Below are 21100 nucleotides of genomic sequence, written 5' to 3'. Positions count from 1 at the left end.
GGCTCCTCAGAGGCGGGGACCCTCAAGCAGGTGACATCGCCTGCACATCCTGGCTCCCAATGCCACCTTCTCAAGATGGTCTTCCCTGGCCTTCCTCCTTAAACTTGCAGCTCTCTCCCCTCCCTGTCCCCCAACTTAGCACTTGTGCCTTCCCGATCCACCCCCTGCTCTCTCCAGCACCGCCCCCCCCAGGACTCCACTACGCTCCAGATGGAGTTAGCCACTGCGAGGCAGGCAGGAAGAGGGGCGAGGGAGGGCCAGGAATCCATCCCCTGCTCCCTCCGTGGTGGAACCTGGAACCCGATGGCTGGTGGCCGCTCCCCTCAGGGGCCACAGCTCCCTGGCCCCCCTTCTCACAGCACTGCCTTGGCTGGCTTCTGGCCAGCTGCCGTCCTCTTCTCTCCCGGGCCCCCTTAACCTGCCCACGGCGCTGTAAACTGACTGCACTAAACATTAAGCTGTCTCCATCACCTTTTTTTTTTTTTAAAGATTTTATTTATTTATTCATGAGAGACACAGAGAGAGAGGCAGAGACACAGACATGAAGCAGGCTCCATGCAGGGAGCCCGATGCGGGACCCGATCCCGGGACTCCAGGATCACACCCTGGGCCAAAGACAGACACTTGACCGCTGACCCACCAGGTGCCCCTCTTCATCACCTCTTCCAGGGAGGCTGCCAGGTGTTCACTGGTGCTCACTGGGGAGGCCTGCGTCCACACACAAGAATGTAAATCCCACAGGCACCACTCTGGGTCTGCTCTGGTCGCTACTGCCCCAGTGCCTAGCACTCTGCTTGTCAAACAGCAAACGCTCAAGAAATATCTGCTGAGGCCACAACTGTCAATGGTGGGCGGGGGGTCATCTACACAGCTGTGCAGGTCAGAAATTGCCACATCAGCTCCAGAGTGGCAGGAAGCAAAACCCCTGGGCCCAGCCTGACCAGAGGGGTGGAGGGGTCATGCACACCCCACACAGGGTGACAGGACTAGAACTCCCCCGCCCCGTCCCTGGACATCGGCTGCCACTCACCCTCCCAGAGCAGTTGTACAGGGGCCAGGACTTCCTCTAAGCTGGGCTGCTTCTCTGCTATGCTTGGCCGCAGGGACCAAAGGGCAGAGGTGCCAGCTCGTAAACATGCCTGCATCCCAGCTGGCCATGCAATCAGGAACTGAAAGTGCAGCCACCAGCAGCCCACCGCCTCCCCCCACACTTTCCCCTCGCTCAGCAAAGCCTGAGGGGAGGGAGCCCCAACAAAGCACTAATGCAGGTGCAGATGCATGCTGACTCCACAGCACGACTGGCTGCAAATGCCCAGTTTCAGCCAGCACCCATCCCCCTCCCTGACCACTCCTCATCCCCCTCCCCAGCCCTCTCTCCTTAAACACACCAGGTACCAGCTCCACCGGGCCTGCTACCATGCTCCCACCAGGAAGGCTCTCAGAGGGCTGGGCTTCCTCTTATCCAGAACTTTCTGAGAGACCTGCATTCTTCAGGGCACCTGCACTGGGACCTTCTGGCCCAAGGGCCAGGCAGCCCAGCTCAAGGCAGGAAAGTTGCTGAGAACCCCTAAAGTGAGTGTCAGCTGCTACGGTGAAGATAATCTGCAGGACTATGACCCAGGCCCCCGTGGGGCTCAGCCACAACAGAGAAGGGCCCGCCAGTCTGAGACACCAGGCAAGACGATGAGCTGCAGTCACACATTACAGCCGGGCACCCCAAGACACCCATGGAGGTTTACAGAGATGTGCCCTTTGATTTCTCCTGGCATAAACCAAACCCCCTGCGGGAAGATCGGGCCCAGAGCCAGGGCAGGTGACTTCCCACAAGCTCAGCAAAAGCAGCACCAATAAAACCCCTCCACCCGCTTTCCACTGACGCTCTCACCTGACACCCAGAATTCAAAAGGCAAAAGCCAGGTCACGCCCAAGTGCTGGTGCAAATAGGGCGATGGCCGAGGGAGATAGCAGGGGCTGGTGGGCCAGCAGACCGGCTCTGGGGACCCACAGAGACCCAGAAGACAGGTTCCAGCCCCCACAGGGCCAGCCCAGGCCTGCCGACCGGCAGGGCCCAGGAAGCAGCCAGTGACCAGGGGTGGGGCGGGGCGGGCTCAGGGGAAGGGGGATGCTGCTGCCCCTACAACCCATGCCTGTCACCTCAGAGCACGGAGCACCCCCCACTTGCCTTGTGGCCACCTGCAGGGCTCGCACCCGAGGCCCGTGGGGATCCACACGTGGAATCGAGGGACTCCATCTACTCGCATGGGAAAAATGATACCTTTACTGCCTTTAACCTGTCATCCAAACTCGCATTTTCTTCAATTAATGTAAGCAACTAACCACAGCCCCATCAGCGATGTATGAATCTGTCACCACCAACAATCACAGGTGTTTTCCTCTCACATTACTGATGTCACGGTATCTCAAAATGTCACTCTTGTTCATCACTGCTTCAAACTTAAGGTGGCGACTAGGCCCGCTGCTTTTATTAGTTCCTGTGTTAACAAAGAAGCATCTATTACTGTGCCATAAATTTATTAACATTTTGATAACTGTATTTTAACACAACTGGTTTTCCTCGTAGTCCTGTGTGTTTGATCTTAAGCATTTAAAAACACAGAGTTGAGAAGGGGGCACAGGCCTCACCCTGTGTGCGGCACAGGCAAGGATGAGGTCCCTGCACTAGAACGTGATGCTGCGTCTAGATGGGGCCATGCTGCTAACCTCCGGGCAAGAGGGGCCAGCCAGGGACCTCCTGCTTTCCTCACCATCGGCCTCCAGCTTGGGCTGGGCACCGAGCCCACGTGCCGGCTGTCAGCAAGGGCAACCCGCTCACCTGGCTGGAAGGGTTGGGGTGGGGGTTGCTAAGCCCACGTGGAGACCCAGGGAGAGAGAACTGTGTGGAGTCAGGACCAGGCCAGGGAGGGCAAAGGGGCACTCAGCAGCCAGCCCCCTCCCACAGACCCACCCTTACCCACCCGCCAGGGTCAGCCTGACACCTCTTCTCCAGGAGCACAAGGTTCATATCAGGGTGGGGACAGGCTTGGATCCAGAACGCGACTCTTCAGGGTACTTTCTCTCCCAAAGAATGCTGACTTGGGTGTGACCTATGACCCAGCAGGCTCACACCCAGGGCAGCTCACCTGCTTTCCCTTGCTGGCAAAGGCCCCCTGGGCGGCAGCACCCCAGGAGCCACTCGGTTAAAAAAAATCAAAGTTGTTTCTTCATCCTACTCAGAATTCTGTCCCCCTCCCACCCACATCTCCTCTCCTCAATCACTGAGAGCCTCCTTGCAAAGCAGGACAGCACACTGGACCAATTTAGAGTAAAATCCCCCGTTTTATTAAGCACCAGGTCACCCAGCACCAATCACAGGGTGGCCATATGGCCCCTGGCTCCAAGGAGGCCAGCAGAGGCAGGAAGGGAAGCAACATGTTAACCACAAGTGGCAGGTGTGCGGACATGGAAAAGCATCCTGACAGTGCAAAAAAAAACAAAAACAAAAACGGATTCTCTGGAGTTCTCGGCGGGAAGCTATCAGAGGTCAGGGGGGCGCGTGGGCGGCCAGGAAAGGTTTCTAGGAGGAGGGATCATCATCTAAGCTGGGCCCGCAAGTATGTGAAAAGCTACATCAGAGGCCAAGGGCCCTCCAGGGCCGGCAGGTGAAGTGGGCACAGCAAGGAAGAGAAAGGGAAAAGCCATGTGCGGGAGCAGACCATGGCTCAAGAGAAGGTAGGGGTCCCTCCCACCGAGTGCCATGGGATGAGGGGTGGAAGGGTGGCGGAGGACTTTGGAGCAGGCCCTCTGGGGACTATGGGACCCTCCATCTCATACTTGAAGTTCCTGCCCAAGCTGGCAGGACAGAGCAGGATCAACCCTGACACACTCCCCAGGGGAGCGTCTCGTTGCATCTGGAGTTTCTCGCTGAATCTGAGATGCTGGTTTAGGATTTCTTCCACTGCTTCCCAAATCACATGGAGCAACTCCAGTCACCTGAGACTCTCACAGCCTCCCCTGGCCCAGGCTCTGGAAGGACGCTACAGGCAACCAAATCTGACTCCCAGGGGAGCCCATGGCCATGATCTGATGGCAGAGTGCCTCACTGTGCCTGTGATCTGTCCCCCTGCGTGCAGATGGCACAGAGCTTTGCTGGAAACACACTCAAAAACTCCTCCCCTTCAAGAAGCTGCTAGGGTTTGCCCCCAGATTCAAAGTGTCCAGCAGGGCAGTTTGGGATGGCTCTTGCCAAAGAGGCCTTGTCAAGCTCTGGAAGCTACCTGCACTTCCGATAGTGCCCCCTCCAAGAACTCTGTCATTCTGTCATCCCTTTGCCCCTGCCCGCCCCCCCCCCCCCACCTTGGCCCAGAAGATCAGCTTTGCTGTAAGAGCGCTCCTTCCAGGATTTGGCCAGTTCCAGGCTCACCCTCATCCAAACAAGGAGCCTGGTTCCTCTGTGCCTTCAGGAGAGCAGCAGGCCTCAGGCCAGCAGAGTCCGGAACCCAAATGCAGCCCCTGGAACTGCCTGTGACGACCTGGCCGGCCCAGACATAAAGACAACAGACCCACATCTGGGCAGTGACCTACACTATTGTTCACTCCGCTCTTTCAGACAGGATCATAGGCGGGCTTCAGGGATCCGACCCCAGGTTCCTTTACATGCATCTGGGACCTTGCATGCACAGTTCTCTGTCTGAGGGGCCCCCAAGGGATTGAAGCCTACCCACACCCTCCCCTGAGCCCAGAACCCAGGCCCCTCCACAGCACACACCAAGACCAGAGGTAGACAGGTGGATGACAGGGTGCCGCGTGTCCATCTGCCCCAGTGGCCTGTGAATACCTAAGGGTAAGCCCAGTACTGTCCCTGGGACACAGCCGGTGTTCACTACGTGTTTGATCTGTAGGTCTTAAGCTCTCCCAACGCTGGGGCCCACTTGAGGGGCCATTTTCTGTTGCCATTCTCCCCCATCTCCCCAAAAAAAGAGATGCAGTCAGTCCCCTAGCTCCACCGTTCTGATCTCAGTGCCCAGCCTGGCACCTGGGCAGTGTCCCCTCTCTACCACTTCCTCTCCTAGCCCCCAGCACCAGCAGGCCCATATGGCATACCCATTACTGGGCCTCCCCTTGAACTCACACCCAACCCAGGGGAGCAACTGTCTAAAGAGCACATCTGATTAGATTAAAACCCCTGGATGGCTCCAACCCCTCAGGACAAAGTCTGAGGAAGCCAACGGAGACACCACACCCTCCAGCACAAGGACGGATGCACCCTACTCTCCCCTGGCCTCAACCTTTGTCACTCACCCTTCGCTCAGGTATTCCCTCCTCTGGGACACTCTCCCCAAAGCTTCCATGAGCCCATCTGTCCACGCTTCCTCCCACCAGGCCCACTCACCCACCCATCCTTTCAAGCAGCAGAATTCAGGAAGCACCTACTGTGTGCAAGGCACCTAATCAGTGAGGCCCCGGAGAGAACCAGAGAAAGGCCCTGACCTGACAGTCCGGATGAGATGATGAGAAACAAGATAAATGTACTACATAGTTCATCAGGAGGTGAGAAGGGCTGCAAATCCTCCTGTAGGTGCTGCGGGAAGGCTTCTCGGAGACGTCTGGGCCCTGAAAGGAGCAGGGAAGTGCCCGGCGGGGGTGGGGATTCCGAATGCTTCTCAGACGCCACCGCAACCGCCACCCAGTGCTTGGCCAAGGCACCCGGCCTGAGCACCCGGGCCACTCCAGCCCGGGCACCCTGCGCACCTGACCTGCGCACCCCAGGTACCCGACCCGGGTACCCGCGCACCCCGCCCCGGGCACCCCGACCGGGCATCCTGCGCACCCCGGCCCGGGCACCTCGATCGGGCACCCCGCGCACCCGCCCCAGGGCACCCCGCGCACCTGACCCGGGCACCCCAGGTACCCAGCCCGGGCACCCCGCGCACCCCGGCCCGGGCACCCCGCGCACCCCGCCCCGGGGACCCCGCGCACCCCGGGCACCCTGCGCACCCCGGCCCGGGCACCCCGCGCACCCCGACCCGGGCACCCCGCGCACCCCGGGCACCCCGCGCACCCCGGCAACGCCGCCTTCCCATCTGACGGTCGTGGCCGCCAACGCGCCGGCGGCCCCGAGCCCGCACCTCGGCCACACGGCGGGGCCGCTCCGCGCGCGGGTGGGGCCTGAGCGCCGGCGGGGCCCCGAGGACCACCGGGCAGCGGAGACGGGAGCTCAGCGGCCCCAGGCTCGGAGCCCGCCGCCCGCCGCCCTGCGCTCCGACGCCCGCGGCCACACAGCGCGAGCAACCGGGCCGCGGCGGCGGCGGCGGCGGCGGGGACCGTCACCGGGAAGCCCGGGCCCCCTGTCCGCGCCGCCCGCCGACGGCCGGGCACAGCAGCCGCACTCACCCGGTGGCGGCCGCCATGTTCGCCCCGCGCCGGCGTCACGTGAAGTGCGGCGTCAGCTGAGCCGCGCCGGGTCCTGCTGCGGGGGGCGGGGCCTGGGCGGGGCCTGGGCGGGGCCTGGGCGGGGCCTGGGCGGGGCCTGGGCGGGGCCTGGGCGGGCCGGTGTCTTGCCCCGCCCCCTCCCCTGTCCAGCTCCGCGAGACCCGGAGGACCCCCTACCTTGCGGGCGAGGGGCGGGGCTGGAGCGGGGGGAGCAGAGGCCTTTCCCGGGGAGGAGGGAGTGTCCTCGGGCGCCGGATACCTCGTCTCAGCGCAGCCCCCCCAACCTGGGGGGAGGGGACCACCCGGGGCAGAGAGCCTTTGACCCAATCTAGGGGCGGGGCAGAGGTGACAGCTGTAGCTGGAAAAGGGAAAGGACTTGAGCAAAGGCCAGGGCTGTTGGAGTAACCAAAAAAAGTTCGGTGTCCACCAAAGGACACGGTGTGGGAGTGAGAGGTAAGGCCTCAGAGGTAAGCAAGGGTCAGATCCCGCAGGCCCTGCCGTATGTGGCTGGGAAGTTAGGTCCGGTAGGACCTTTCCGAGCTCCCTCAACTGCATGATGGAGAAGGACCCATGCGGAGGGTGGGGTGGCCAGGGAGGAGGGCTGGAGAGAAGTGTCACATGGAGGGCACAGTTCAGGAGGGAGACGCTACCGGAGCGCATCCCGGTCTGCTCTGCTGGGCACTGCCGTTGGGTGCAAGGTCCCCCAAAGAGATGGAGGAAGGGGTGTCCGGGAGGGACATGGGAAGCAGATGTTCCAAGGGAGCAACCTAGGCTGTTGTAGAATAATAGTAACCCTCACAACTACTGCCCGCAGGTACAGAGCACTTACTGTGACCCTACCCCTTGCGAATGTTAGTGCAGCAAATCTTCAGGACAGCTCTGTGCTGTAGGCTCTGTCCTTAATGCCATTTTACAGATGGGAAAACTGAGCCCTCGAGAGGTAAGTCACCTGGGCCCACACAGGAGCCAAGCTTGTGCAGTTGCACCCCTGACTAGCTACCCACTCTGGCTCTGTGAAGGAAAGGGGCCCAGGACTGGGGTGGGGGTGCCCCTGGGGTCCTGGGCCACATGAGGGTGTGCATATGTATGAGGACAGGAGGTAAAGCCTAGCTCATGCCCGTGGGAGTCCTGACCCCAGGCCCCAGCTGTCTCAAAGCTGGAAGTAACTTCTGGTTGAAGGGCCTAGGTTTGGGGGTACCTCTTTGTTTCTTGGTCAAAGACAAGGGTGTGGGTGACCATGGCCAGGCTAGGGGGGCACCAGAGGCTATGAGATGGAGAAACAGCTACGATGTGTTCCCACAAAGCTGGGAAGACAGCCAGCGCCTTAAGCAGGGGGAGGAAACAAGCCAGACCATAAGCAGAGTGGGTGACACAGCATGGCCGCTTTGGATCCCAGCACCGTGCCTGGTCTCTCATCTGTCAGGTGAGATCTGAGGGTCCCACCTCATAGGGCTGCTGTAGGGTTTCGTGAGCAAACATCGAGGCGCCTTCAGCCCGGGGCACAGCCAAAAGAGGTCAAAGCCATGAGGAGGACAGTGGCACCTCCACACAGCCCTTTGCCCGCCCCCCCCAGACCCAGTTAAGGCAGAGGAGAGTTGATGGAAGAGAGGGTCCCCATCTGTGATCCCCCTTCCCACTACACATACAGCAGCTCTCAGGGGTCTCTGTCCTCCAGGTAGGACTCGGGGGGGGGGGTATAGACCTCCTGTCAGGCCCCTTGCTGGTTTCCAAAGAGAAGGGCAGAGGTACAAGGCTCTATACTTCACCACCTGGGATTGGGGCCACTGAAAACTGGGGTCCCCCCATTGAGCAGTTGCTCTACCTTCGGCTAAAGAAATTCAATTCCCTAAAAAGAGACGCTCTTTAAAAATAACCAAGGGTGAGCAGAATGAGCATTTCATGTTCCTTTGTGGAAGGAAAACCTGCCCCTGAGCTAATTAAAGCCCCTCCACCGTTTCTTTTGACGTCAAATATGTCAAAATTAAGCCGACTGGCAGCTCAGAGTGTTTATTAATGTGAAAAAGGAGTAATTATCCTAAACATCCACAAAGTAATACAGGGGAGCTCCCTGGGGTGGGAGCAGTAATAGGGAGGCCCTGCCCCCGACTCGTGTGCACGCAGGCCCGTCTGGACCCTGCCAGCGTTGCAGGAGCCTGGCACAGAGGGCTGCCCGCCACCACTCGCCCCTCCCCATCGGAGGCCCCCGCAGGGCTCTCCCCCACTCCCACGTCCACCCCTCACCGTCTTGAGCTCTGGCAGAGCTGGTCCGCACCCCCACCCTTCCTCATCGGGAGCTGGGGCTCCAGGAGATGCCGCCCTGGGAGTGGGAGAAGATTGCATAGTTACTCATGCAGGGCAGATCCGGACGCTGCTGGGAGCCAGGAGGCAATTGGAGAAAGATTGATTTTAGAGAGTTGGAGCAGGAGTGTGTAAATCAGCGAGAGAGAGCACCAGGCACCGCACTCGGGCCTTAAGCGATGTCACCTCCGAGGTCACAGGCCTTTGACTGAAACAGCCTCCCGTCATCGTGACCTACAAGGGGAGGTGTTTGTGCTCAGCCAGCCCAGGAGCATCATAACTCTTCCCAAGTGCCCTGCCCCCGCCAGACACCCAAGAAACTTGGTCCTGGGAAGGCTCCTCCCTGGAGCTCCTGTGGCTCCTTTTGTCCCTAAGACACTGTGTCCTGCCAGGTGTCCCCACGCTGTCCACCCCCCTCAATCTGGCCACATGTTCTTGCAGTCCCATGGGACACCGCGGACAGCCGGCTGCCTGGAGATGGCAGCCCCAGAAGTGGTGACCAGCCCCCCTGGCCCGCCAGCCACCCTTGGGGCCTTACAGGGGTGTCCCCTGGAAAAGCCGTGACATCTTCAGCTGCATACTCGGGACACTGGTCTGCTGGAAGCCTCTGTGGGATGGGACCACACTGGAGGTCCCTGTGGGTGCCACTCTGTGACTGACCAGGCTGGGAGGGGTCGGGGCCCGCATCCTGCCCTAGAGGTCAGAAGAGCCCACCATCAGGGAGGGCCAAGAACGGGGCTACGGGCTGCTGTCCCCGCCGGTGAGCAGAGAGGAGCTGCTGATTCTGGGCAGGAGAGCAGTGGGTGCTGGAGCTCAGGAGGGTCACTGGATAGAAACTCTGCGCCCGCCTCGTGGGGACACCAGCTTCAGGGGGTGTGACATGACACAGGCCGTCATTTGGGGGGGGGGGTTGTGATTGTTTTTGCTTTGGCTGAGAACAGAAGATCGGGCTCAGAAAACCAGCACCAAGCAGACTGAACAGAAGGCACAGGGGGGTGGGGGCGTGTGGGTGGGAGCGGGGCGGGAGTGGCACGTTCCTACCCAGCCTCTCCAGGAGGAGCGGGATGGAGAGGGAAAGCCCAAGAGGCTGCCTCTCCATCACGGCTCTGGCAGGTCCCAGCCTTCAGCCTCTGCGACATCAGCAGACTCCTGGGGCCGGCGCCCGTCCCTTCCTCCAGGACCACGCCGCAGCTGCCACCCCCATCGTCCACCCAGGAGCCCCCACCTCCCTCCCCACCTGCCGCCTTGAGGACCCGGCTTCCTGCAGGAAAGAGGCAGCGGCCACGGCGGAGGGGCCCTCCCTGGGAAGCCCGTCACTGCCTCAGATGAAGCGGTCCCCGCTGAGTGCTTTGCCAGGGTCTACGAGGCAATTCAAGATGAGAAATGGCACGGTGGCTTCGGGAAGGCAAATCATTCCAACAGCACCTTAAAAACATCGACAGCATCAAGCTCTTTGTGTGTGTGTGAAAATGGGGAATATATTGTTTTTCACTGTTTGGAAGACTGTTTTCTCATCTTGAAATCACAAGCTGTTTTCTTCCAGAGAGACTTATAAATACATCCAATTATCGACATTCAATATAGGAAATAAAGTTCTGAAATGGTTTTCTTCCGCACATGGGGAGTGGGCCGGCCGGGTTGCGCAGGTGATAATGACTTTTATTTCTTGCAAGTCGAAGCCGTGCCGAGTGGCTGGTCCCGCCACCTTTTATTGCTTTCACCTTTATTGCATTTCCCGTGTTGTGCTGGGCTATTCATTGGTGTAACTTGATTACCACTTTCAAGATCTTGATAAAAATGAATGAGAGTCCTGATTCCGAAAGTGTGAGTGCCCAGTCCCAGAGCAGGGGGGTTTGGTTGTGTGGCCTGTGTCCTGGGGGCGTCTGGAGTCTCCCTGGCGGGGTGGCTCTCCCTCTGCCAGTTCCAAGTTCCTGGACATCGGCCATTCCTGGGGACACTCACAACTGCCCCTCTCCCCGGTTCCAGTCAGGGTGTCCTTTTTTTTTTTTTTCAAGATTTTATTTATTTATCCGAGAGGGAGCAGGGGGAGGGGCATAGGGAGAAGCAGACTCTCCACGGAACAGGGAGCCCGACGTGGGGCTCGATCCCAGCACTCTGGGATCACGACCTGAGCGGTAGGCAGACGCTTCACCCACTGAGCCACCCACTCGGTGGCCCGCGTCACCCACAGACCCACTGAGCCACCCAGGCACCTGTCAAGGGTGGCATTTTAAGGAGGACACTTTGGCCCTTCATGAAATCACCCACAGACTGTGTCCCCAGTGGCCACGTAACCTATCCATGCCACCATTAAGACTGGGGTCACCTGTGACTCTGTCTTCCATTGACCTCACACCTGCCAACCCTTCCTCTTTGGGGTCCTGTCCCTTTCCTGCCTCTTCCTCCCAAAGGGCCTTTGTCACCACTCCCCCCATGTGACTTCCAAGCCTCTCTGGCTGCCTGCCTGCCTTCAGTCTGTCCCCATTCAAAGTCCCCGTGCTCATCAGGATTCTTTGCAGCAAACAGCCCCAAGTCTATCTCAAACAGAAGAGAGAAGTGTTGGAAGGATGTCAGCACATTTAAAGGAGAGGCAGTTCCAGAAAACAGGCGGATTGGTGGCCCGAAGCACAACCGGGCCACACCACACCATGCTGCCCACAACCTCGCCGCTACCTCTGCCTTTGGACGTAACCTTGGACTGACACAGCATCCTGGCCTCACATCCCCCATGGCCGAAGCCCCTGGTGGGCAGTGCAGCCCATTGCAAAGTCCAGGCCTCATGCCCACCCTCTGGCTATCTCACCCCTCTGGGCTGTGGGGCAAGGGCAGGAGAGGAGGGTTGGCTACCCGGCATGGCATGGAGTCCCATTCTCCAAACAGGCAAGGGTTAAGATGCTGGTGCATATACACAAAGCCCCATGACACGCGGTGATGGATCAGCTTGGGGTGCCAGCGACTCCCCCCTCCCGTAAATCCTTGAAACACCCAACTTGGACCAACTCGTCCTGAATATTGCGAGCAAAAAGTCTAGAACGCAGTTGTTTCCATTTCAACACAAGTGTGAGTTTCTTGCTTCATGGTTTTTATTTTCAGTTTACATGGGAAGCTATATAATTTCCATTTCCTCGGCTCTAAAGATCTTGCCTGGCCCTGCCTGCATTTCACTGACAAATAAATATCCCCAAGCACAAAGTGGCCCATTAGAAATCATGTCATGGGGAAAGAAGCGCGTGGCCGTCCGAGTCACAAGCCCGGTCCTCTGACTTCTCTGGTCCTCACTTCGCCCATTTGGAGAGGGAGACGAGATGCCTCTAACCTCTCTACGGGGCAGCTCCGAGGGTGAAAATGAGGTCTTGGGAGACAGTTTACACGGACGTGGCAATAGTCCGTTTTGTTCTTATCATACTTCTCATTAGAGAACATTTACAGGGTGGTGAGGGATGTGGATGTAGGAAACTAGGTCCCATTCCTGGCTTTGCTATTTATTCACTGTGTGGCCCTGGAAAGCTACTCAACCCCTCCAGGCCTCAGCCTCCTTGTTGGTAAAGTGGGGGTGATGGGTCTGAGTTTGGAGGATTGTTGTGGAGATGACATAGGGCGGTCCTATGAGGCTCAGCACAGCTCCTGGCTCACGATGGCCACCATCCTCATTTCAAGGGTCAGGCGAGAAGTAGGGGCATCAGAAAAGGACCAGGACCCTTGCCCCATGCCCTGTGAAGTCACTCTCAGCCCTGTCTACCTGCAGAGCAATTATGACACGAAGAAGTGAGTCCATAACCCCAAGGCCAGGTAGCCCGTGCTCATACCGTTTGAGAGGACTGGCTGGGTCCTAGGGCTGCCTGGCCACTCTGAACCAGCCCTGGGCTCCCTACATGTGGGCTGGCTGTGCAGCCAGACACAGGGACATGACAGGGCACCCTGCTGAGTGAGTGGGGATAGCTGCAGGGAGGGTGTTCCTGCTGCACACAGGGCCCTGGGCCAGCCTGGAGCTTTCAGGCTGCAGGGCTCCACAAGTAGGCCTGGATTTGCATGGAGAGAAGAGGGTGGGCCAGGAGGTTCATGAGAGGGGCCAAGGACGTATAATTGAATGCAAAATTGGCCTCCTATTCTTCTTGCTGCCTCCACACTCTTGCTTAGGGACGCTGCAGCCCACCCAGTCAGTTTCTGCAGCCCTGGGATCCAGGGGTGACCATGCAACTTACCCCGGATAATAGGACATTAGCAAAAGCAGAGGCCTTGGAAGGTGCTCACCGGCTGGGGCCTACCTTCTCGCCACTCTTGGGAGCCCTGCCACCGTGTGAAGATGCCCTGGCCAGTCCGCCGGAGTGTTAGATGCCTGTTGGACAGGCCGCCAACCAAACCAGCAGACACAGAGGCTCCGCTGGCCTGATTATCAGCCTCCAGCCAACCTGATAGCTGAGTGCAAACCCGCGAATGCATCGTCCAGCAGAGACCAGCTGAGCTGGCCCCCGGAATCTGGAGCTCTCTAAATGATTGCTTGGAACCATTACATCGAGTGACTCGTTATCTCAGTCTATCAGAACTGGAGGAGAGCCTGGGGCTCTGCCCCAGAGCTGAGGCCCAGGGCAGGTGCTGTAGGGGCTGTTTTCATTAGGAACTCCGGGAGATGCAGGGTCCGAGGGACGCTGCCGTGGGGCCCTGGGGAAAAGTGTGACCTTCACCTCACCCCACCCTGGAGCACAGCTTCAGCCCAGAGAAGGTTGCAGGGACACTGGTTCTGACCCAGCACCGTGAGGTTGCACTACTGGGGGGGTGCCCAAGAGGCAGCACCACCCCACAGCTAGGAGGCTGCATGAGCTGGGCAGCGGTGGTGCAGAGAACTGGTACCATCAGTGGGGCTCCCTGGGCAGCAGCCTTGAGACATAGGAGGTGGGGGGATTCTGTGAGCCTCTGTAAACATCCTTCTGGGGACCCCCCCGGGGATACCTGGAAGAGATTTTCAAGGAGACCGGAGGGCCCATGAAATAGAGACAGGCTGGAGCCAAGTAAATGGAAATGATCCTGTCGCTGGGACAATGCATGCACCAAAAGCTGGTGACCTTGGCCTGGGGCCTGGCCCACACTGTCACATCCCAAAGCAAGGCTGGCATGGGGTGCACACAACACGGGACTGTACCCAGGTGGCCTGGATGGGTAACCGAGACGGTCAGCGGGGAGTTCACCCCGGGTTAGCCTTGCTCGCTCAGACTCAGACCTCACGGGAAGCCAAACATGGCAAGAGGAAAAAACTGCTCTCCTCAAACCAAAACACTCTCTCACCTACTCAAAGACTGGGGTTCTGCTGCAGAGACACCTGCCCAAATCCAGGGTTGGGACTGTCCAAGCTGAGCGCTGGCCGTTATCCTCGGAGCATCTTTTACAAAGATCAGTAGACATTCCAGAAGTTGCCACTGCTGTGCTCATGCTCCAGACCGTAGCGTGGTCTCTGCGTTGGATGTCAGGCTCACCAGTGGTGTGAGGAGCCAGCTGGGGTCTCACTCCTCTCCCATGTTTTCTGAACGTTCCGTTCAAACCATCTTCAGGAAAATCACAGTTTTATTTCCTAATCTCAGAGATCAATATTGAGGGCTTGAGGGAGAATTTACTAGAAATATCATCTCGCAGTGGAAAGAGACCACAAATTCCTGCAGGACCAGCTGTCGGCCAAGCACTAGGTGTCTCTGGGCCTCTCTGTGGGGTCCAAGTCCTCTGGGGACGGTCCACTCAGCTTGGACAAGCTCTAAGCTCCTTCTGTGTGGTTTTTTTTTTTTTTGGGGGGGGGGGTGCGTTGCAGAGAGAAGGTAACATGCAGACCAGTCCTCAGAGATCCTGATTTGCTGGGCTGAGGTGGGGCCCTGCCAGCTGCCTCTCCAGGGAGGAGGTGTAGACACTCAGCCATCAATCCTGAGCTCATCGACCTCCACCACCCGCTGTTCCCTTCCTTCCCCACGGGGAGGACCCTCCATGCCCAAGGCTCTCTGGTCTCTCAACTCTGGCTTCCCTGTGAGGCCCACTCCCACCCTTCCTGCGGCCTAGTGAAGAAAGCTCCCTGGGTGGCCAGGGCACCCATGGTTCCTGTGGGGCCCCGGCCTCCTGGCCAGAGAGCCCGCTCGCCCATCAGTCCCACTCCAAGCCTGACATAGAGTCAAGCTTGCTCAGACAAATGTTAGGAGGCTCTGGGGAAATAAATGGGAACGGCTACTTTGGAGAGCCCTTTAGAAATATCTATTAAAACCAAAAAAATTAAAACTAAGCCTTCTGACCCATAATTGCAACTCTTCATGATCTACCCTGAGGCTCCCCCTCTGCACGAGCACAAGGAGATAGAAACCAGCGCTCTCACGGCAGGATTATTTGTGATAGTGAAAAATTGAAAGCAATCCATGAGTTCATAACTCTCATCTGCTGGCGTGCTGCGAGAGCAGTTAGGAGGAATGTCCTAGATCTACAGGTATCCGCGCGGCGAAGTCTCAACAGCACTTTGCTGAGTGAAAAGTAGAAGCACGGCACATACCGCTTCATGTCATTAATGTTTACAAACCCATAAAACCATAGACTGTACTATGAATTCTCTGTGGGCACATGTTCCTGTTGTAAAAGCACTTACAAGGTCTGGAAAAAGATAAACCGAAGGTTGTCTTCAGAGAGTGGGGGGAGGGTGCTGCGGGAGGAATCAAGAAGGAATGGAACCTTCTTTGGTGGTCTAATTCCTTGGAAAGGAGGAACGTGAACAGCCATCCATCCGTGTCACCAAAAATAAATAAAACCGCTTTAAAAAAAGCAAATCTCTATCTCAGGAACGCGCCGCAGCCCATTGGGGGTCCCTTGCCAACAGGGGTGGGGGGGCTGGTTTTAATCCAGAATCTGTTGGAGCCTCCTCTCAGGTGTCCCCTGCACCCTCACCGCCCCCTCCGCCCCCCACTCTGGCCTGTCTCCACCACTGTGCTTTCCCCATTCCCGGCTCCAGAGTCATAGTCACACCCGGTCAGGGTTGGTTGGTTTGTGTTTGGAAGGAAAAGGCCTGGTTATGAGTTACAAGGATCTGGGGCAGAGCGTTCCAGGGCTGTGCCAGGATATGAATAGATGTGATGCGGGCAGGCTGGGCCTGAGAACCCAGGGGAGGGTCCCATGAGACCAGCCACAGGACCTTGGCTTCACGCAGAATAGAAATCAAACATGAGCCAGAGAAAGTCAAAGCAGAGTTTATGGCCTAAGTGTCAGTGACAGGTGGAGAAAGGCAGACGGAGCGTCCGGGAGACCCAGAAAGCAAAGGGAAGGAGAATGATTCTCATCCTTGCTCTTGGGGCTGGGGGTTTATTTTAGAAAAGGGTCTAGGGTGGGGCGCCTGGGTGGCTCAGTCAGTTGAGCGACCAACTCTTAGTCTCCGCTCAGGACATGGTCTCAGGGTCATGAGATGGAGCCTGGCATCCGGCCCCGGGTCCGTCTCCACACTCCGTGCTTGGTGGGGAGTCTGCTTGAGACTCTCTGCCCCTCCCCCTGTTCATGCACCAGGTGCATGTGCTCTCTCTTTCTCTCTCTCTCAAGTAAATAAATAAAATCATTAAGAAAATAAAATAAAATAAAATAAATAAAATAATAAATAAAATAAAATAATAAAATAAAATTAATAAAATAAAATAATAAAATAATAAAATAAAATAAAATAAAATAATAAATTAAATAAAATAAATAATAAATAAATAAAAGGGTCTAGGGTACCTGTTCCTCCAGGGTAGGGTCTGATCGAAGGCAAGTGTCAGGTGAACAGCAGGTGTTAGTGCGTAAAGTGGCGAAGGTAGGGGTGTTGATGCCAGCAGCCGATGAGGTTTGTTTGAAGCCAACGTCCTGGAACGTGTTCAGGATCTGACTCTTCTTAGGTGTTATCAGGTGCGTGGGGCTGAGGACAAAACTCAGAATATGACTGCTTGCTTCCCCCCCCCATCCCCTCCCAAAGTGGGAACAGAGCTTCTCTGGCTTATTCAGAGGCAAAATATGGAATGTGAGTAAATGGGGCCTAACAGAGAAAGAGCAGAGACGGAGCCCTCCTAAAATGGAAAGCTCCAGCTTCCCTACTCGGGTTGGGTAGTTGGGGCTGCTGGGGGGTGGGGACTACCCTGGCTCGCAGGAGGCCAGGCCCCAGTGGCCAACCCCACCTTGCCACCCCTGCCCCACGGTGACAGCCCGCCTCACTTGCCAAAGTCTGCTCTTCCTAGGGCCGCCATCCCCCAGCCTCCACCTCCACCCAGAGCCTTCCCACCTCCACCACACCGACCACTACCAGAGCCTCAGTCCCCCAACTCCTGTTCCCCATCTCCTCTCCCCACCCCAGGGCCTGCTAGCTCCTCCCGAGGAAAGAATCCTTCTGCTCCTGCTCCTCCAGCCCCTCAGGGGAACAGGGGGTCCATCCGATGGTGGACTTGCTGCCAGTGAAAGAGGCACTGCGGAGCCTTCGGCATTTACCCATCAGCGAAGTGACTCTCCCTCCTCCCCTCCCCAAGATGTGCAAGAGGAGCTCAGCCCCCTCCACCCTTCAGATTTCCAGCTTCCTCTGTGGTTTCCATGGATTCCGAGATGGCTCCCAGCACCTGAGCCCAGAGAGAGGGGGAGGGGAGTGAGGGAGTGGCCCAGGCGCTGGCCCAGGGCTGGGGAAGCTGCTCCACTGCGGTCCCCACCAGGCCCACCTGCCTCACCCCTCCTTCCAGAGATGGGAGGGCACCTGGGCTCCTGGAGTGGGGGGCCTTGACATGTCTCATCCTCCTTCTGGAAAGCCCAGGGGGCTCCAGGGAACGTGCTCTACCTTGAACGATGACATCAAAGTCGGCTCCCTGAGGGGCTGTGACCCCCACCCAGAAAATGCCGACTGTGACCACAGCCAGAGGGGACAGTGTCCAAAGTAGGCAGGTAAGGATCGCACTATTGGTGAGAAGAGCAAGGCAGCTTAGGGAAGTGGCCAAGGACACCGATGGGTCAGTCTCTGTTCTGTGGGACCCAGGGGGCCCAGCCAGGGGCTCACTTGGGCTCCATGTGTCTGGGGGCTCTAAGCACTAGTCGCCGCGTCCGGACCGCCAGAGAGAAGGCAAGAAAGGTCTGTGATGGGTGGGCACTGACCATCACCCCCTTGGGAGTGTCCATCCTGCCCGGTGTAGCCCCCCCAGAACAGGCTCAGGACATTCTCCATGCTACTTCCACTCTCCTGGGTCCACTGTCGCTGCGGCTGCCCAGCACCCCAACACCCTTTCTCTCTTGAGGGCTGCTGGGTGTGCAGGCCCAAGGCATGGCCAGGCCACTGTCCTGCCCGGCGTCTGGGGCTTAGCTTCAGCGGGCTACAGGAGCACTGCAGTCCGAGTCAGGGCAGGCAGCCGAGCAGGCTACGGAAGGAGCCAGTACCCGCGGGACCCCCTAGGCAGAGGCTGTCCTCCCTGGGTCCTTCCCTGGCCTGGTCTCAGCAAATCCTGAGAGCGGCCTCCCACTCTTCCAGCGAGGTCATCTTCACACTCCTTTGCTCAAGTCCACTTTGGGGAGCCTGCCTGACACGTTTGCCCCTGGGCGGGTGGTCTTCCCTGGGCAGTTAGACTCTAGGGAATCAGTTGTGATCTCAGGGACCGCCCACTACGAGAGGCCTCCTGGTGCTCTGCCTCGACTTCCAGTAGGATCCCCTTCCCCGTGGTGAGTTTTTAAAAGCTAGTGCCTAGCTTCACCCCAGACCAACTGAATCAGAATTCCCAAGAATGGGGACTCCCTGGGTGGCTCAGGGGTTGAGCATCTGCCTTTGGCCCAGGGCGTGATCCTGGAGACCCGGGATCGAGTTCCACGTCGGGGTCCCTGCCTGGAGCCTGCTTCTCCCTCTATGTCTCTGCCTTTGTCTCTCTGTGTCTCATGATTAAATAAATAAAATCTTAAAAAAAAAAAAAAAAAAAAAAAAAAGGAATTCCCAGGAATGGAGCCAGGGCACTGGGATTTTTGAAAACTCCCTGATTGATGCCTACTGAAAGTCAGGACCCAAAGCGCTTTGAGACAGAGTCCTCCCCACATCTGTTGGTGGGGACTGTGGGGTAAGGGTCCCACAGGAGGGATGGCAGGGGTGGTAACCCAGCAGGGTCCCCTCTCTTTTGTCGAGCTAGCTCCCCCCTGGGCCCACATCCCTCCACTCGGCTCCCACCTCCTGAAAGCCACCCATGGGCCCTGCTCCCTCACTACCACCCCAGCCCTTTCCCCCTTACCCCAAATCCTGCCTCCATCTTCACGTTCAGCCTGACCCACGCAACCTGCAAAGGAAGCCATCTCTCTGCGACCTTAAAGCACACGGCTGGCCTGCGCCCCCGGGGGTAATAAGTGTGAGCGTGTGTGCACCAGCAGACGCAGGCCAGGCTGCTCACCGCCGCGCTGCTCAGGGGAGCAGCCGCAGCCTGGAACTACCCAGATGCCTGCCAACGATGGATCGGATAAATAAAGCCGTGTTCTCATACGGTGGAGTCCATGCCAGCAAGAGGAAGAGTCTCAGAAGCACAGCGAGGAGTGAGACTTCAGCCAGACCCAGAAGAGCACACCCTGGCTGGTTCCACGGCTGCCTTCACGCTCGGAAGAACTGAGCAGTTGCAACAGAGACAGCCGGGCCCGCAGGCCTAAAATATTCACTCCTTGGCCCTTTATTAGAAACATTTGCCAACTCCTGACCTATAGGGTGCAGGGGGGAACGGAAAGGGCTGGGGGCAGAAAGCAAGATTGTTTGATGTGCACCCTCTTTTGTATCACTTTGGCTTTTTGGACTCATGAATGAATGGATGCTCTGTTTATTAAAAAAAAATTGAATAAAAACCAAATCAATGAAAAAAATTTTTTTAAACCCCATCGAAACTGTTGGAAGTGAGAATAATGGCTCCCCATGGCTGGGAGGGCCTAGAAGGGGGTGCAGGAGGGTCTTTGAACCCAGGGTTTAGTGAAAGCACAGGGGCTGCATACTCGGGTGTAATCACCTTTCGACGTGCGTGCTAAACTTCAGTGAGAGGTCGCGGTGATGGATGGGGCTGCCCTCCAGGAGAAGGATGAGGAAGAGGAGGGAGCATCTGCAGGGCCCTCTTACTAAAGCAGGAAAGAAGAAGAAACCTAAAGTGTCGGGTTCATTTTAAAGTCAATTGGAAAAAACATAAAGTCAGCTGAATACTTGCATCCTGCTGGGGACCTGTCCGTCTGCGCCTCCCAAGGCACCTTGTACTCCAACACCCAGGTGTTGAGAGGTGCGGGCAAGAGGCCAGCCCAGCCCAGCCCAGGCACCTCGTCCCCCCCCCTCGCCCCCTACCCCAGACCTGCCAGGTGCCTTCCAACCTTGTCCTATGTGGCCTGGGCTGGGCTGGACTGAGTCCTGGGGCCCTGGGGCTCTGGGGCCCCCCTCCCTCCTTCCAGAAACTCTCCCTTGCTTTGTCTCCCACTGCCCCTCCCCACACCGGGGCCCCCCAGGGCTCTGCAGAGGGCCTCCCCGTCCTACCTGGTCACGCAGCAGCTTAATCTCCAGGCTCGAGTCTTCCCTTGGCTGCACTCCCTTCGCCCAAAGGAATCGTCAAGCCTCCCAGGAACCAGCGGGCAAGACAAACAGCCTCAAACAGTCCCTCCTCGACCCTGGTCGTCACCCTCCATCTCCGTGACCCCGCGGCCAGCCGCGCACTCGGAAATCTGGCGTCACCTCACCTGCTTGGACACGTCCCATCTGTCACTAAACACTGCCAGCTTTCGCCCTAAATATTTCTGGAATCCCTGCCCCTCCCACACGCACTGGCTTGGACCCAGCTCCGTCTCTCTCCCCAGGGTTATCGCCAGCAAGGCTCTCCCAGCTTCCGCCCAGTGACCCCCTAAATCAAAGAGGGTCTCATCTTGGCCGTCGCGGCCCGCAGCGCCCCGGGGATGGCGTGTTACCCTTAGGCTGGGCAGGAGGTGCAGGCAGGGCTGCATTTTAGAATCGCCTGGAGAGCTGTTAACAAGGTCCCATGGACTGAGCGGGGCCTCTGGGCCACGGGGCCCCAAACATCGGTACAAGGCCCCCTGCCTCCTGTTGCCAGCTCCAGCCCCACCCTTCTCTGTGCCCCCCACCCCGGGCCCCCCTTCCCGGTTCCACCACATCCCTGGCACCCTGGCTCTTCGGCTTGCAACCCTCCCACACCGAGTAGTGAGCACACAGTTCCTCCGGCCTCGACACTTGTCCTCCCTGCCTCCGCCACCCTCAGGGACAAGCTGGGCTCTTTCTCTACCCTGCCTCCTGTGGGCTGGGGTGTCCTGCACCCCCCGTGGCCCCTGCCCCTGCCTTTTCCTCCTCCTCCCACGCTGGCCATGTCCCTGGTAGAACCACACCAGGAGGGCACAGCACGCGTCTGCCTCTGTCCCC

At 58.1% G+C, this 21100-nt stretch overlaps 1 protein-coding gene and 2 long non-coding RNA genes across 3 annotated transcripts in view; 1 reads left to right on the top strand and 2 right to left on the bottom strand.

Moving 5' to 3' along the window:
* Nucleotides 1–6481, bottom strand: part of PEPD (peptidase D) — a 109379-nt gene extending 102898 nt beyond the window's left edge. The window contains exon 1 of the mRNA XM_038529440.1: nucleotides 6391–6481. Coding sequence (XP_038385368.1) covers nucleotides 6391–6407 — 17 coding nt within the window. The 5' untranslated portion in view covers nucleotides 6408–6481. The remainder of the gene's footprint in view (nucleotides 1–6390) is intronic.
* Nucleotides 6482–6580: 99 nt separating this feature from the next.
* LOC111098314 lies at nucleotides 6581–10482 on the top strand. Its single transcript, XR_005354789.1, has 3 exons — nucleotides 6581–6882; nucleotides 7244–7369; nucleotides 9169–10482. It is a non-coding gene; the product is annotated as an uncharacterized LOC111098314 (long non-coding RNA).
* A 1218-nt stretch (nucleotides 10483–11700) lies between these two features.
* LOC106559950 lies at nucleotides 11701–20418 on the bottom strand. Its single transcript, XR_005354790.1, has 5 exons — nucleotides 20210–20418; nucleotides 19701–19806; nucleotides 18948–18992; nucleotides 16447–16624; nucleotides 11701–14264 (listed from the first exon to the last, which is right to left on the bottom strand). It is a non-coding gene; the product is annotated as an uncharacterized LOC106559950 (long non-coding RNA).
* Between the last annotated feature and the right edge of the window lie 682 nt (nucleotides 20419–21100).

This window comes from Canis lupus, chromosome 1 (genome assembly GCF_011100685.1).
Source record: "Canis lupus familiaris isolate Mischka breed German Shepherd chromosome 1, alternate assembly UU_Cfam_GSD_1.0, whole genome shotgun sequence".
Taxonomy (NCBI): domain Eukaryota; kingdom Metazoa; phylum Chordata; class Mammalia; order Carnivora; family Canidae; genus Canis; species Canis lupus.
Note: the sequence above shows the minus strand (reverse complement) of the source record. Positions and strands in the feature narration are given on the sequence as shown.